We start from the raw sequence: 13,226 nt of genomic DNA, 5'->3' as shown, positions 1-13,226 counted from the left end.
TGGTTTAAGTGGACTCAGACTGAGTGCCGACTATTTAAAGGGATTTTCGCTCAGAGCATCATCTACGATACATAGGTTAGATTTTATGTTTTTATTGTGGAAGACTGAATGAACCGGCGCCGGCGGGCATGTGGTCGCTTCCTTGCGGTACAGGATGATGTGAATATGTGATATGGGAGGGGGTGCAATAACTTGAAGAACCCTGTGGGTAAAAAAAGTTATGCTAGTGAAGGGAGAACACGATATATATAGCTCCACCTAATGGTTCTCTTTTATATCATGCTTATGCCGAGACTTTGTCAAGTAGTTAATCGATTTTCTTCAGTTAAATCTCTATTTACTGATGCTTTCTTCTCTACAAGTCGAATAATTGCAGAAGCGTCTACCCTACACAAAGCACGTGTAATTAAACAACGACAGTAGCTTTTATTTAATGCTGTTATTATGCACTCAAACAAATGTGATATGGTACGTAGTACAAAGATAGTGGTGAAAGAAGTAAGTATAAATCGAATATATATATACATACAACGACAACACGGTTAAGCGAGGGACCAGGTGAAATGGCAAGGAAAAGTTCCATGTGTATGTAGTACTGTATCTGAAAGGAAAAGGAAGAATTAAGGAACTGGGGCAAAGCCAATTCGCTTGTTGTCTCCAAAGTCAAAGCTGGTAATAAAGTGCGCCATGAACGTATTTCCAATAATAGGAACTCGCCAGGCTGCGATCAATGCTTGACAAGAATCATCATTTTTGGCATCAGAGTAAGCTTGTACAAGTTTCGAGAATGGTACAGAAAGTGTCAATGTTGACGACGAGGTACCCGGAAGCTCGAGTGTAAGGTTTCCCGTCGGTGTGTTTTTAGAACAGTCAGGTATACGAAAGTAACCAGTGCCACTCGTATCGCCGCTGGTGTAGAGCAGTTCAGCGTTTGGCCAGACAGAACGAACCAATGCTTTGGCTGTATCAGCCGGTAATAAAGTCAATGTCGTTCCAGTATCGAAAGCGAAAGCAGTTGGTTTGGATAGAAAGTTTAGGGTGCTCTGGTCCCTGATCTTCTTGTCGCTTGCGGTGATTGTGGCACTACTACTACTAGCAGTGATACTGTTGACGGTAGCGGTCCAATGCTGAAAAGTGCCACCTTCAGGAACGACGCTGGTGTATTGCATCTTCTTTGGGTCTATACCGCCAGCAAGTCCTCCAAAGACCACAGATCCAGTACCAGTACCGTCGTTGAATTGGACCGAGAAAATAGGCGATGGTATAAGATTTGCTGCATAAAGGGATTGCGGAATAGGGTTGTACGCATGTCCACCGTCTGCCATGACTGTCAGATCTGGAAAAGCAGCGCCAAAAACACCATCCATGATTTGTTTAGAGTCACTGACGGGCGACTGATGTGCAAGTGATCCGGCGGAAGTTTCAACTGCTGCCATTACTTGTTTAGCCAAATGCTGCTGTGTGTCACCACCATGAACGTTGAAATTGATGGTGTCGGTAAAATAAGTCCCGGACGCCGTTCCCGATCCATAGGTTGCATTGAACGATTGGGCGTTTTTGGGAACGGTACCATACGTTCGGGATTGATCCGATCGATATACTTTTTAGGTAATTAATATGCAGGATTATGTAAATTAGTTGTTGAAGGTAAAGTTCTGTTGATGGACCGCAACAGGCAGTGGGGAATCTGACTTCCTGTAGTGTTTTATATTCATGTGGTTCGTGCGTCGACGGTCAATCATCGTCATTATACATACCTCGTCCTGAAATACATCCGTCATCTTGGCTACAATTTGGTCCTGGCACCCATGTATCTGAGCTGCCAGTGTCAAATAAAAGTATGAACGTCTGGCCTGGTGTTCCAATGCTTAATTCGACAGCAAGCGCGCCACCTTCACCAGCGATGTCAAGGTCAAGCGACCCACGCCGCTCGAAAAGATGACGGCGACTGGCAGTAGTTGAACCTTTTGCGACGTGGCGTACAGGTAGTACGATTGGGTTTAGTGACGGAGGAGTAGGAAGGGATGGTACCGGTAGGGCAACGAACGAGATAGCAACCAATAGGCAACAATAAAAATACAGCCCACGCATGATGGTGATGTGCACGGATGGAACGAAAGGAAAGAAAAGGAATCGAATCTTTTTTGTCTATTGCTTGATTTATTATAATTTTCCCGTAAAGGACAGATCTCTCGTTACTGTTATTATACATATTTAGAAAATAAAATGTAGTACGACGACGGTAGCCTAGCCGACTAGGCTACTTGATATACAAAAGAACCCGCTTTTTCTATCCTCGAGAGATTTTGCTGTTGTACCATTTGCGTAAGCCAATGGCTGTTGTCATGGAAACAATAATGAGCGTACCAGTGACACTAAATATATCAGGGTATTCATGGAGGACACAGATGCCAAAGATAAAGGCAAACACGACATCATTCATACGCATCAGCGTCCCTGGTCCAGCAGGAACAAGTTGCAGTCTTGAAACAATATACAAATTGAATGACAGAAAATCATGTTGTCGCGTGAGTAAATCCATCCGATGATTGTGATGACCATGCAGATCAACACTAATAATAACTTACCCCTTGTTGAGTAGACACTGGCCAATAAATGCAGTGACACCAGTCATAAAAAGAATGCCATACTCCTTCCAGCCCTTGGGCCAAACAAACTCTTGGAACATGTAGAGAGCAGGTGGCGAAATAACACATGAAATCAATCCAAAGTATACAGTGTGAACCAAGAAATGGGCACCTTTGCCGATCTTACGGACAGTGACATAGGCAAATGCAGACATGACAGCACCAAGCAATGCGCAAAAGATAGCAAACATGCGTCCAGCTGCTGTGGAGTCTTGCGGGACGTCGTGATCGTCGCCAAACAAAAATTCTGGCTTGGATACCAAAGTGGCGCCAAGCATGCACAGTGCTGCGCATAGCCCTTCAAACCATCCGAAAGGTTCACCAAGGACGAGAGCAGCCAAGATAGCCGTGAACGTGGGATTGAGGAAGAAGATCACTGTAATATATTTCCAATGATTTGATGTGAGGGGGGGATCAGCAAGGATGATTGCCCAGGTGTGTCCACACACACACACCTCCGGTATAAAATAGATATACTAACCAGTTGCATCTGCAAGGGGCAGTTGTGTAATACTGTAAAAGAACAAGGCCAATCCAAAAGAACCGACAGTGCCTCTGAGAGCAAGCCATTTGCGTACACTCTTTCGACCAAACGGATTGATGCCAATCCACATACTGCCAATAATACCGAGGCCGGCTTGGACGATCGATCGTGCCAACACGATCTCAAATGAAGGGAATTGAGCACCGCTCAATTTGACGCAAAGAGACATTGTAGAAAATGCCAAAGCGGAGAGCGTCATTAAGAGAAGGCCTAATGCTTCTGATTTCGCATTGTGTGGTTCTGATTGCTGCTGCTGTTGTTGTTGTTGCAAAAGGGGCGTTCGCTCGTCTCTGACAACGTCTATCACTTCTTCTCGCGGCATGGTAGGTGTGGCTGACTGTATCAAAGATAGAGACAGGAACTGTACGACGAAAAGGAATTAAATTCTTCCTTCTATATTTCGCACGGGCTCGGTTAAAGTGTGATCCGCATTTATCTCCGCACGTTCCGGTTTGCAGTCTAAAAGTAGAAAGTAAAAGTAGTAGTAGTAGTAGTAGTAGTAGTAGTAGTAGTAGCACCGTCTCTAGTAAACGAGACCCGAGAGACTTGTACCATACTCATTTTAAAAAGAAGTGTTTCCAGCGAGGAAAAGAAAAAATTGAGTCGTTTACATCGTGTTATGTAAACACATGACAAACAAACAAATAGAAAAGGAAATCAAAATGACGTATTTCTTTTTACGCCGAACTGTTTTCCATCGATAATGCGTTATGTAACTGACAGAAGCTACATGAAGGGTATGCTGAAGCCTTTTTTTTAGCATTAAGTTAAAGTATATAATGAGCAATATTGCTTGCTGAGCTGGTGTACATATTAATGCTGATGGACCTGTTGTTTTATTGATAACCCCACATGGTCATAGCTTCTACATTTGCTTTTGGTTGTTGTGACAGTGTGGGATTCTTTAGTGTAAAGATTTTGGGAAGTGACCATCTTTCGGTTATACTACCACTATTACATTTGTACAAGAGAATGAATACACTGAGTTGCGACAAATATTCTTTGGATAATTCGATACTCTAATATCGTAATTAGTATAGTCGAAGCAATGCATGGCAAACCGCAGATGAGCTTATACGTCTCAATGACACTGGCTAATTTGATAGCGCTTGCCATTGTCGTCGTCAAATTACCGAGAGAATTTGTTGTCACCATCATGCCTGTTGCCGATGCTGCCAGCGATAAGCAACATGACAGGAGCAACCCGCATCATTATAGTTATTAACAGTATATGTAAAAACAATTGCTTGTGCAAGTATAATACGGTCATGTACTGATGAGTAGTCTACTCGGAAGATAGGAAGAAAACCTGACAGGTGAGCTTCTTATATAAGGCGAGGAATGACCCTGAGAATAGACCATAGATAACTGCAAAAGCCATGAGTGTACCACAATCGTAAGCAAACCCCCATAGCAAAAAACAACTCAACCCACAAACAGCTGTAGTGTTGATCATTGTATTGATCTTTCCATTTTAGTCAGTAGTCAATCTGAAAGAAGTACATATATACAGTGTATATATAGAGTTAAATGAAGCTGTACATGGCTGCTAGTTGTTATTCATTACCCCAAGCACATATGACCGAGACAATGCCAGTTGCACACCATACCGATATGATTGCTGAACCTTGTTTATCAAAAAGGCCGATAAAAGTCGCATAGGCTAGACAAAAAACCATGTAAATATCATTAGCGCGGAAAGTGCCACGTACACATTGTGCACCTTTAACATACATCACCATCTGGCAACTCGTACGAATCAAGTACCTCTCCAACCATATAATTATACAGTGCTTTTTGGACACCAGGGCTGATGCACCAGAACTGGAGCTAGGTTGATAACTTTCAGTGTTGGTGCTCTGTGAACTACTAGTATCATCATCACTGTCCTGAGCCTCCTGTGAAGACAAATATAATAGAAAAGATATATAAAATAATGTTTGTATCTTTTTGAATTTAGTACTAGTGAGAAAATGCTTACCACTAGTGATCGCCCAAGTTTGCTTGTTTCTTTTGTATACGACTTTGCAACATTTCTTTTTCATTTGCTTTTTCTCCATTTGAACAAGAGCCTGTAGTATTGACGTTCGAATTAGTTGGCCCGATGCACTATATTATAGTTATTATAATTTTATAAAAATAAAAGTTTTACCTTGGTACATTCTTCATATAAGTCAAATATAAGTCAACCCAATCTGAGATACAAACATCGTCCTAGAAATTCTATACAGATCGCTTGGTAGTTACTTTACAAGGTAAATAATATGCTGACAAACCTTAGCTTCAGATAATCGACCAATTTTGCCTTTCCAAAATTCTTGTAATTTACTTCATTAAAATCTTCCTCACCAACAAATTCCTTGACGACATCTCCTTTATAAGATTCACTAATAAACTTGAAATAAAATGACTGTCGATCCTTCCAAGAGGCAATGTGATTTATTTATGGCATCCATTGTTGGTGTTTATGAAGAAGAGAAAAGAGTTTGTATGCTCAACTGAGCAATTGATGCGTAGCGGGTTTCAAATAGTGCTTTTACTATTTCAGCAACTCTGCATATTAGTAGTACACGTGACTTTCGCAATTCTTTATTTCTACTACTTCATTGTTAGCCACGCACCCTTAATTCTATACACATATTTGTACCTTTGACCAGTCTATAGTACTGGTAAGTATATTTTATTCAAACCATAAATTATGTTCTACCTTCTAACATATCAAATAAAGGTCGTTTTCTGTGTCTTCATTTTATTACAGGTCACAATAAAAAGCGGAGACAGGATCGAATTTTGGGCACCAACCCCAGTTCTTCCTTGTGTATGATATCGAGACGCACATCTTGATAACGGCCATTAAAGTATATCTAATAGGTCTTTATAATTGTGCTCTTAAAGTTCTCTTCATCGTGGTTGACTCATGTTTCTGCCCGTAATTTCGAATATGACGAATAATGATAGACCAATCAAAAACGAACGCATTTCTATCTTATGAACGTCAGGCATTGTTCTTATGATTTCATGTATAAAGCAGTGTTTGACATTATTTGAAGATCAATGAGATAAACAAGTTACATGTTTATCTTTTATGCTATTGTCTCATCCAATGAAGATAACCGCTACCACTATATCATCTCGACTCGACAGACGTGAGAGAACTTGCCTTCAGCCACTCAACACCAAGAAACCATCCAACCGAAACTTTACAACCCATACAGTTTATACCGCTTCCGTCGCTCCAAGCTGTCAGATGAAGACAATTTTGGACATAACGTTTCGCTAATTAACTTATAACAGAAAGCATTCACTTACCTTTTATTCTTACGACTATTTCCTTACTGTATTCATTAATACCTGTTGCGGTCATGAGCTTACAGATTCTCTTTTCCACGACACTTATCTAATATCTGTGTGGATGATAAATAAACCCAATAAAGTCTGTAGGTTTTACACTATTACATGCTTCACGGATTCTTGTTGATAAGGTCTCTTCTCTCTTGCTGTAAGAATCGTTGGCGTTTAATCTTGCGCTTTGCAACAGACCCAAATTGCTTTATGGGTTAAGCTCAGGAGAGTATGGAGGAAGATATGCACCTTGGTATCCACGATACTCAACGTATTTTGCCATAATCAAATAATACCGGTTTTTGGCTGAGGCTGTATAAATTTGAAACACTGAACTTTATGCCGGATTTAAAGCCAGGATCGTTCTCAGCCAATAGAATTGCGTGCCGTATTTGGTGTCTTTGCTAGTAAAAAGTCGATAATACACAGGTATTTTTCTGTGACCAGCCCGTGACTCTGCCAGAAAATTTGGCTGTGCATTTGGTGACCTGAGTGACCAGTGGAGCAGATTATTTGAAGCATACAGCCACAATAAGTCTGGAGAAGAAACGCATAGAGAGGTCCGCAAGTTCTCTTCAAATAATAATGAAGTCGCATAGGCACAAAGGCGTAGCAATACAAAGGCGGACGTTTAAAACATCGAAAATTTGAAACATTGGCGATTATAAACGGGATGCGATTGCTGTTCTTCAGCCGGATCCGTAACCTCTATTATACTTATGGATACTGCTTTATCAGGGCAGTGCAGTAATAATTAGATTGGACAAATGATGCCGCTTCCGTTTTGAGCCTATTTAATGACATTCTCAGTCATGCCATATTTAATATTTAATATGGTCTATATTTCTCTTCTTTTATTCACCGTCCATCACTCATCATTCAAACATTGCTTTGCAGGTATCATACTATGTATCATGAGGCTAAATATAGCAGCAGTTCATTTAATTTAGAACTGCCTAATAATGAGCCTTTTCTGTTCTATTCAGTCATAGAGCTGCTGGATCCTGGTGGTGGCGAATACATAATATATGTCGGGCATAACTATAACAACTTATACAAGGAAAGAGACAGTTAGCGCGTCTCTCTGATACCAGTCATCACTTCCACGGGTGGAGATTTTACCAATAGTCAAAATGAATATGGATCTCGTCGCCAGACACTGACATACACTGTCCACTCAACATGCAAAGCTGACGAAATACTAGTGAACAGCTTAAACACGCTTCAATGAGACAATCCTAGTAAAGCTTTGATTGTGTAATCCGCACATTAAAATGATAATGCCGCTCTCTTCCCACTATATCGCTCTTTGTCCTCAGTCAGATACACATACACATGAATAATAAGAGAAAAAGGAGAAAAGGAAGCAATTATGCAAATGTTTATACAATTGAAAGTAAAGCAATATTCATATGAAAAACAACGAATAGACGAGCTTTACTCTAAAAGAAACTTTTGGATTGTGGATGGATTTCAAGGACGAAATATGTATTTGAGCGCTTTTTTTAGTTAATCTTTCTGCGGAAAGAGGAACCTATTGTGCAGATAAAACAATACGGATATTTACATAAGGTAATAAATATAATAGACGTACGTTTAAAAAAGACAAAATGAGTTCCTGGATTTCATATATGCCCCCCTCCCCAATTGTTCTTTGCGTATCTCTCCTCTCGCCCCTCTTCTCTGATTTTGTATCAACTTTTATAATTATTTACCTTCAGTCAAACGAGCACGACCACCAGTGGGCTGGCAGAGGACGGTGCCGCAAGACGAGCACAAAACAACAGTCTGGGCGTGGCTGAAGACGGTGCTAATGTTCAAGCAGCCTATACATTGTCATATACAGAAGAAAAAATCATAAATGAGCATGCTTACATGTCCTAACACTCATTAACTCCCTCTTTTTGTTTCTTCTGCGAAAACATACCAGGGCACTTGACATCCATGAAGTACGAGTTGGGAGAAGCTACGAGTCTCTTCTTCTTGTGGCAGCGCTTCTCGTGCTCAACAGAGGGATTCAAAAGGTCAACAGCCAACTATAAATTTTGTGTGTATGAGATTTAAAAAAAAAAAGTCAATTAGAACCAAATATCACGAACTGTGCTCTCATAAAAGAAAAAAAGGGCAAAGGCTCTCCCCATCTCTTTTCCAATTCAAGACAAGCAAAGAGAGATAAAGGACAATGTGTTTTCGTTTTTCTGGAATTGAAAGATCGGGTTCGAATTCGTTCGCGTAATTTTGTAATGTAGTTAACGGCGGCACGGTATGTTATGCGTGGCAGGTTTTCTTATTTGCTGTCCTGCTTGCTGGTATTCTCTGTAAGTGGTTGTGGGTGTATACGTTTTGGTAGAATTTTCGAAATCGTGTCGGTGTCAATGTAAAGCCTCGATAATCCGTTCCGTGTTTTTCATCCATCCATAAAGATTTATCCATCCGTTGCATTTGTCTGATCATCCATCGTCCTTTTCTTCTTCTTTCTGCTTGTCTTGCTATATTGGAGACCCTTCCCAACCCATCATCCTTTTTTTCTTCAAACTTACAGTCATCTTGTAAAAGGCTCAGAAAAAGGAAGGGTCCTCGATTGCCCATCGGTTCAATATATCGGATTCTTTTTTCTCCGACTTACTGCGGCTCGGGGGGTCGCGTGCTCTCAGCTGCTGCGCGAACTTGAACATCCTACAAGTCGTTCTGTCTTCTTCCCATACACAAACACACCTTACACCTTAAATTTTCTCGCAGCAACCACCGTTTCTATCACCAATGACGAGGTCCTATTGTTTTAGCTGCGCAGCAATGATAATGTCGTGGTAACATGTTTCGCAGTAAGCTTCAATTCCCCATATAGAAACTTGTCAGTGGATTGGTTCGCTCTAAATTAAAAAGTAGAATTGATAGGGATTATGCTCCCCCCCCCACACAAAGGCACCCACAATATCACGAAACAAGTAAACACGATATGGAAATTCTTAATATCAGTGACCATTTCCAGCACAACCATTATATAGTAACCATTTTTGTAAGAATGAATTAAAAGTAAGTGAACTATCATCATCGTATAGTAAGTGCTGTTGCTGCTGGTGCGTGTATGTGTCGGTCAAGATAATGAAAGAGAAAAAAAGAGAATGTGTAATTGTGTATAAGAATGTATAACAGATGCAAATGTAGAGAAAAGGATTGGCTGTGGGGGGGAATATAAAATGACTGTTTCGTGTTATATTATAGATATATATATCTCATATTTAATATGCAATTTTTTCTCTACACTGATCCAACAATCTCGTCTGCCTTTTGCAATGCCTGGATTAGAACAAAAAGTTAGTAATTGAATCCACCTGAAAAAATATTATATGGAACCTCTCTCTCTCTTTCTCAACAATTTACCTCTATCATCTTCTTGCATTCTTTCCTTCTCTGTTGCGTGAATTCAGACTCTTGCAACAAATCATCCAATACATCCGCCTTGTAAAGCTCTGCGAGAAGCTCACGCTGGAGTCCTTCCTTGGCACGATTTACAAGGTTGAGCATGATAGCCTTTGGAACCATGTCGACCATGGTACGCTTAACAATGTTAAAGTAGGATTGGATCAAGAGTTCTAATTATTGTTAAAAACAAGGTTAGGGCAACCCATCAAACTGAGAAAATGTCCTATGTCTTTTTCCATTTGTACCCAATTAAATTAACTTACTGATAACTTCGACCTCCATGTATTCGCGTTCTGACAAGGCACCGGTAGCCTTAAGCGATGGTGGTGGCTACATATATAACGTAATAAGTTAGAGAAAAAACCGAGAGCACTAAACTATATATTTACAGATGGTAAGAAATATTTACAGGTTCCATCAAACCACTCGTCTTTTTGCTCTTCTTGGGTCCCGAGAAGAAGCTACCGAAGAATCCATTTTCGTTGGAATCAGCACTGGGAGTGCTGGGACTCGTTTGCAGTGCTGTCAGCTGTTTGTTAGTTTTTGAATGATCTTGAGTCGGGTGTTGCTGCTGTTGCTGTCTGCCAGAAAGTTGGTCATTCACCATAGCAATAGCCTGATGACCATTGAGGAAGTCTGGATGTGCAGTGTTGATATAGCATGATTCCATGCTAATGTAATCGACAAATAGAATCAGTGTCGGTATCCTCAAAGCCTTTTCCGCACATCAGAAGAATGTACAATTTTGTGTCTTTCATTTTTAATACTTACTTGACCAAGTCCGATACAAGCTTTGTCGCAGGAACTAAAGCCTTTTTGAAATAAGCAAGAACCACTTGATAGAACTTGTCTTTGAGAGTTGGGAATCGCTTGAAGAACTGCTATATACAAATAGGGGGTTCGATTCATAATAAGCAATCTGTATCTTTTGAATCACCCTCTCTCTCTCTCTTCCTGCGTATCCGTGTATATATTTTTTGTATTCAAAAGTCACCTGTTTGTTGAGCAATTGTCCCAAGATCCTCACGAGTTCGTCGTACACCATATTGATACACTTGACGCTAGGATCCTCCAAACGCTTGATCTGCTTCTTGACGATAACTTCAAATGCGGTGGTTGCCACAAACAACGCAGGTGAAGAACCCTAAATAAACAAAGCATATCAGAATTTGAAAAAGAAATCTAACACTTACTATTACTGCCGCTAATAGTGCTATTTTCCTTTCCTTTCGCCAAGAGCGAAAAAAAAATTGCTTGAACTTACTGAAGAGTTATACGAGTAGACACGAATATCGGCATCCTTTGTCTGGTCGAGAGGATCAATGCTCTTGATGCCACTGGCATAGAGTTCATGGAAGACAAAGCTGATACGTGCACCACCGGACAGTTCAAAGCTGGACAAATCGTTAGAGTTACCATCAATGATTGTGCGGAACTCGGTACAGAATTCGGTGATAATGTTGAGCACCAGGTTGGCTTGATTGGACGAACTGTCGCCAAGAGGATCTCCCAATTGTGCAAGTTCTAGTTGGTATTTGCTTAAAGCAGATTGGATCTTGGCCTTTATTTCCGGCAGTGTGTTGCGAATATGGTGCATCAAAATCTATATTGCATTGTAGACAAATAAGTCTGTTTTTGTTTCCAAGCAAAATTGGTATTTCCTCCCTTCAATAATGATCAAATGCATAAATATATACCATGTTGAGTTTGCGTGCCAAGAATGGAGTACCGCAGTATTGAGCCTTGCTGCGATAAGATGGATGATTTTCGAAATAATCACGCTCGCCATCCAAAGCCTTGCTAATCGACTTTTTGGTTTCGATATCACGCTGGCCACGATTCACAACAGGAACATAGCCTAAAAAAGAATAAAAGCCGTTATGAGGATATATGTGTCATAGTTACCTTTGACCTTGGCGAAAAGAAATTTATATTTAAAAAAGACCAAGATTTAGTATTTACCAAGACGTAGCGGAATCACGCGACCCGCCAAGATGTCAATAACATCGGTGCCTTGGTCCATAAGATCGATCTTTGTCAAGACACCAATAGTACGAAGACCCTCAGGATCGACTTCGCGAGCAAGTTTTAAGCCGTCCGAGTTGGCAAGGTCACTGTTGGCAGCAGTAACAGCAAGAATAATCGCGTTAGGCTTGGTGATGTACTTGAGAATCATTTCTTTGATTTGCTTTTCGATATCCTTGGGTTGGTCACCAACTGGCACCTGGGTGTGGATTCGTTACGTCAGTAACAACATTGTTATCATCGCTACACATTGAGTATGTCGCACTCAATCTTCCAATCGTCCTGTTCCTGAGTTTGCTAGCATTGTGTTATAATACAATACCTTGGTAAGACCGGGCAAATCGATCAATGTCAGTGTCAACACGTTTGGTGAGAAGATTCTCAGATTGATAGGTTGTGGAGAAATGCCTACATTGACAACAATAGAAAGAAAGCAAAGTTTGATTTCTGTATCTCTTTTCTTTTATCTGGGAAAGAGTTGCCGTTGTTCTTCTTCTTCATACCCAAGTTTTTGCCAGTCTTGAGTTCAGTGTCCTTGACAATTTCTTCTCTAATCTTGTCAAAGTTATAGAACTTTTGTCCAGGCAAATGAAGAAATTCTCCCCATTCGTCCGGGTTTTCTTCGGAATCCGTGCTGCTGCCATTAGGGGCACCATTAGTAGGCTTTTCACCCGACGGTGCTCGATTGATAAGTTGCAACACCTTGAAAAATCGAAATATTATCAGCACTTTTGAAACTTACTCTTGGCATGTATACCTCTCGCTCCCCCCCTCCCTTTCCTCGGCGCCGAGCCCTTCCACCACCTTTCCCCCATCCCATCTTCCACTCTCAGACTTTTCCACCCGGGGGATGGGCCAAGAATAAGAAAAGGAAAATGCCTCCACAGGCATACTACTACTTTACCAAGGGACGACGAGTGACAATGCCAGTACCACGAGGAAGGAAATCTCGTCCGACGATATTTTCTAAAACCGAACTTTTACCACTGGATTGCGATCCAATGACGGAGATTTGTGGCAAATCGACGGGATTGTGAACACCAACTGTCGAAAAAGCATCCTGCAATTTGTTCACTAAAAAAGAAGAGTAGAGAATTATCCCCGCACATAACCCGCGTCATTCATTTTATGTTAGGCAACTGGACTCCATCCATAACGGAATTGCACACTAGTGTGTATAGCGCCTCCTTTCCAGAAAATAATGAGCAAGTACCAGTCTTAATCAGATGGGTATCCATAACTTG

The 13,226-nt window shown here is 40.8% G+C and overlaps 5 protein-coding genes across 5 annotated transcripts; all 5 read right to left on the bottom strand.

Annotated features, from left to right (window-relative positions):
- Window positions 1–620: 620 nt before the first annotated feature.
- BDB00DRAFT_874225 (aspartic peptidase domain-containing protein) lies at window positions 621–2,091 on the bottom strand (the record flags this gene model as incomplete). The annotated part of the gene is made up of 2 exons (XM_053127202.1): window positions 621–1,600; window positions 1,758–2,091. The coding sequence occupies 2 exons, from the start codon at window positions 2,089–2,091 to the stop codon at window positions 621–623; spliced, it is 1,314 nt and encodes a 437-aa protein (XP_052977756.1).
- A 199-nt stretch (window positions 2,092–2,290) lies between these two features.
- BDB00DRAFT_789482 (uncharacterized protein) lies at window positions 2,291–3,514 on the bottom strand (the record flags this gene model as incomplete). The annotated part of the gene is made up of 3 exons (XM_053120877.1): window positions 2,291–2,483; window positions 2,589–3,024; window positions 3,130–3,514. 3 exons carry the CDS (start codon window positions 3,512–3,514, stop codon window positions 2,291–2,293), a joined length of 1,014 nt encoding a protein of 337 aa, XP_052977755.1.
- A 1,046-nt stretch (window positions 3,515–4,560) lies between these two features.
- On the bottom strand, window positions 4,561–5,332 carry BDB00DRAFT_484467 (uncharacterized protein). Its single transcript, XM_053117561.1, has one exon. It carries the CDS (start codon window positions 5,250–5,252, stop codon window positions 4,749–4,751), a length of 504 nt encoding a protein of 167 aa, XP_052977754.1. The 5' UTR covers window positions 5,253–5,332; the 3' UTR covers window positions 4,561–4,748.
- Window positions 5,333–8,241: 2,909 nt separating this feature from the next.
- Window positions 8,242–8,570, bottom strand: BDB00DRAFT_766978 (40S ribosomal protein S27; the record flags this gene model as incomplete). The annotated part of the gene is made up of 2 exons (XM_053119633.1): window positions 8,242–8,360; window positions 8,462–8,570. Coding segments are annotated over 2 exons (228 nt in total), but the record flags the coding sequence as incomplete, so codon positions are not given.
- A 1,222-nt stretch (window positions 8,571–9,792) lies between these two features.
- BDB00DRAFT_883797 (Dynamin central region-domain-containing protein) lies at window positions 9,793–13,220 on the bottom strand (the record flags this gene model as incomplete). The annotated part of the gene is made up of 13 exons (XM_053128266.1): window positions 9,793–9,831; window positions 9,916–10,127; window positions 10,221–10,287; window positions 10,367–10,628; window positions 10,729–10,838; window positions 10,952–11,101; window positions 11,222–11,560; window positions 11,655–11,815; window positions 11,920–12,181; window positions 12,305–12,390; window positions 12,486–12,684; window positions 12,887–13,056; window positions 13,196–13,220. The coding sequence occupies 13 exons, from the start codon at window positions 13,218–13,220 to the stop codon at window positions 9,793–9,795; spliced, it is 2,082 nt and encodes a 693-aa protein (XP_052977752.1).
- Between the last annotated feature and the right edge of the window lie 6 nt (window positions 13,221–13,226).

The sequence above is a fragment of the Zychaea mexicana genome (assembly GCF_025766255.1).
Source record: "Zychaea mexicana strain RSA 1403 chromosome Unknown BDB00scaffold_57, whole genome shotgun sequence".
Taxonomy (NCBI): domain Eukaryota; kingdom Fungi; phylum Mucoromycota; class Mucoromycetes; order Mucorales; family Lichtheimiaceae; genus Zychaea; species Zychaea mexicana.
This window is presented reverse-complemented; position numbering and strand designations above follow the sequence as displayed.

Coding starts and splice junctions, on each gene's coding strand:
- BDB00DRAFT_484467 (XM_053117561.1), bottom strand. CDS start 5,252: ATGGAGAAAAAGCAAATGAAAAAGAAATGTTGCAAAGTCGTATACAAA.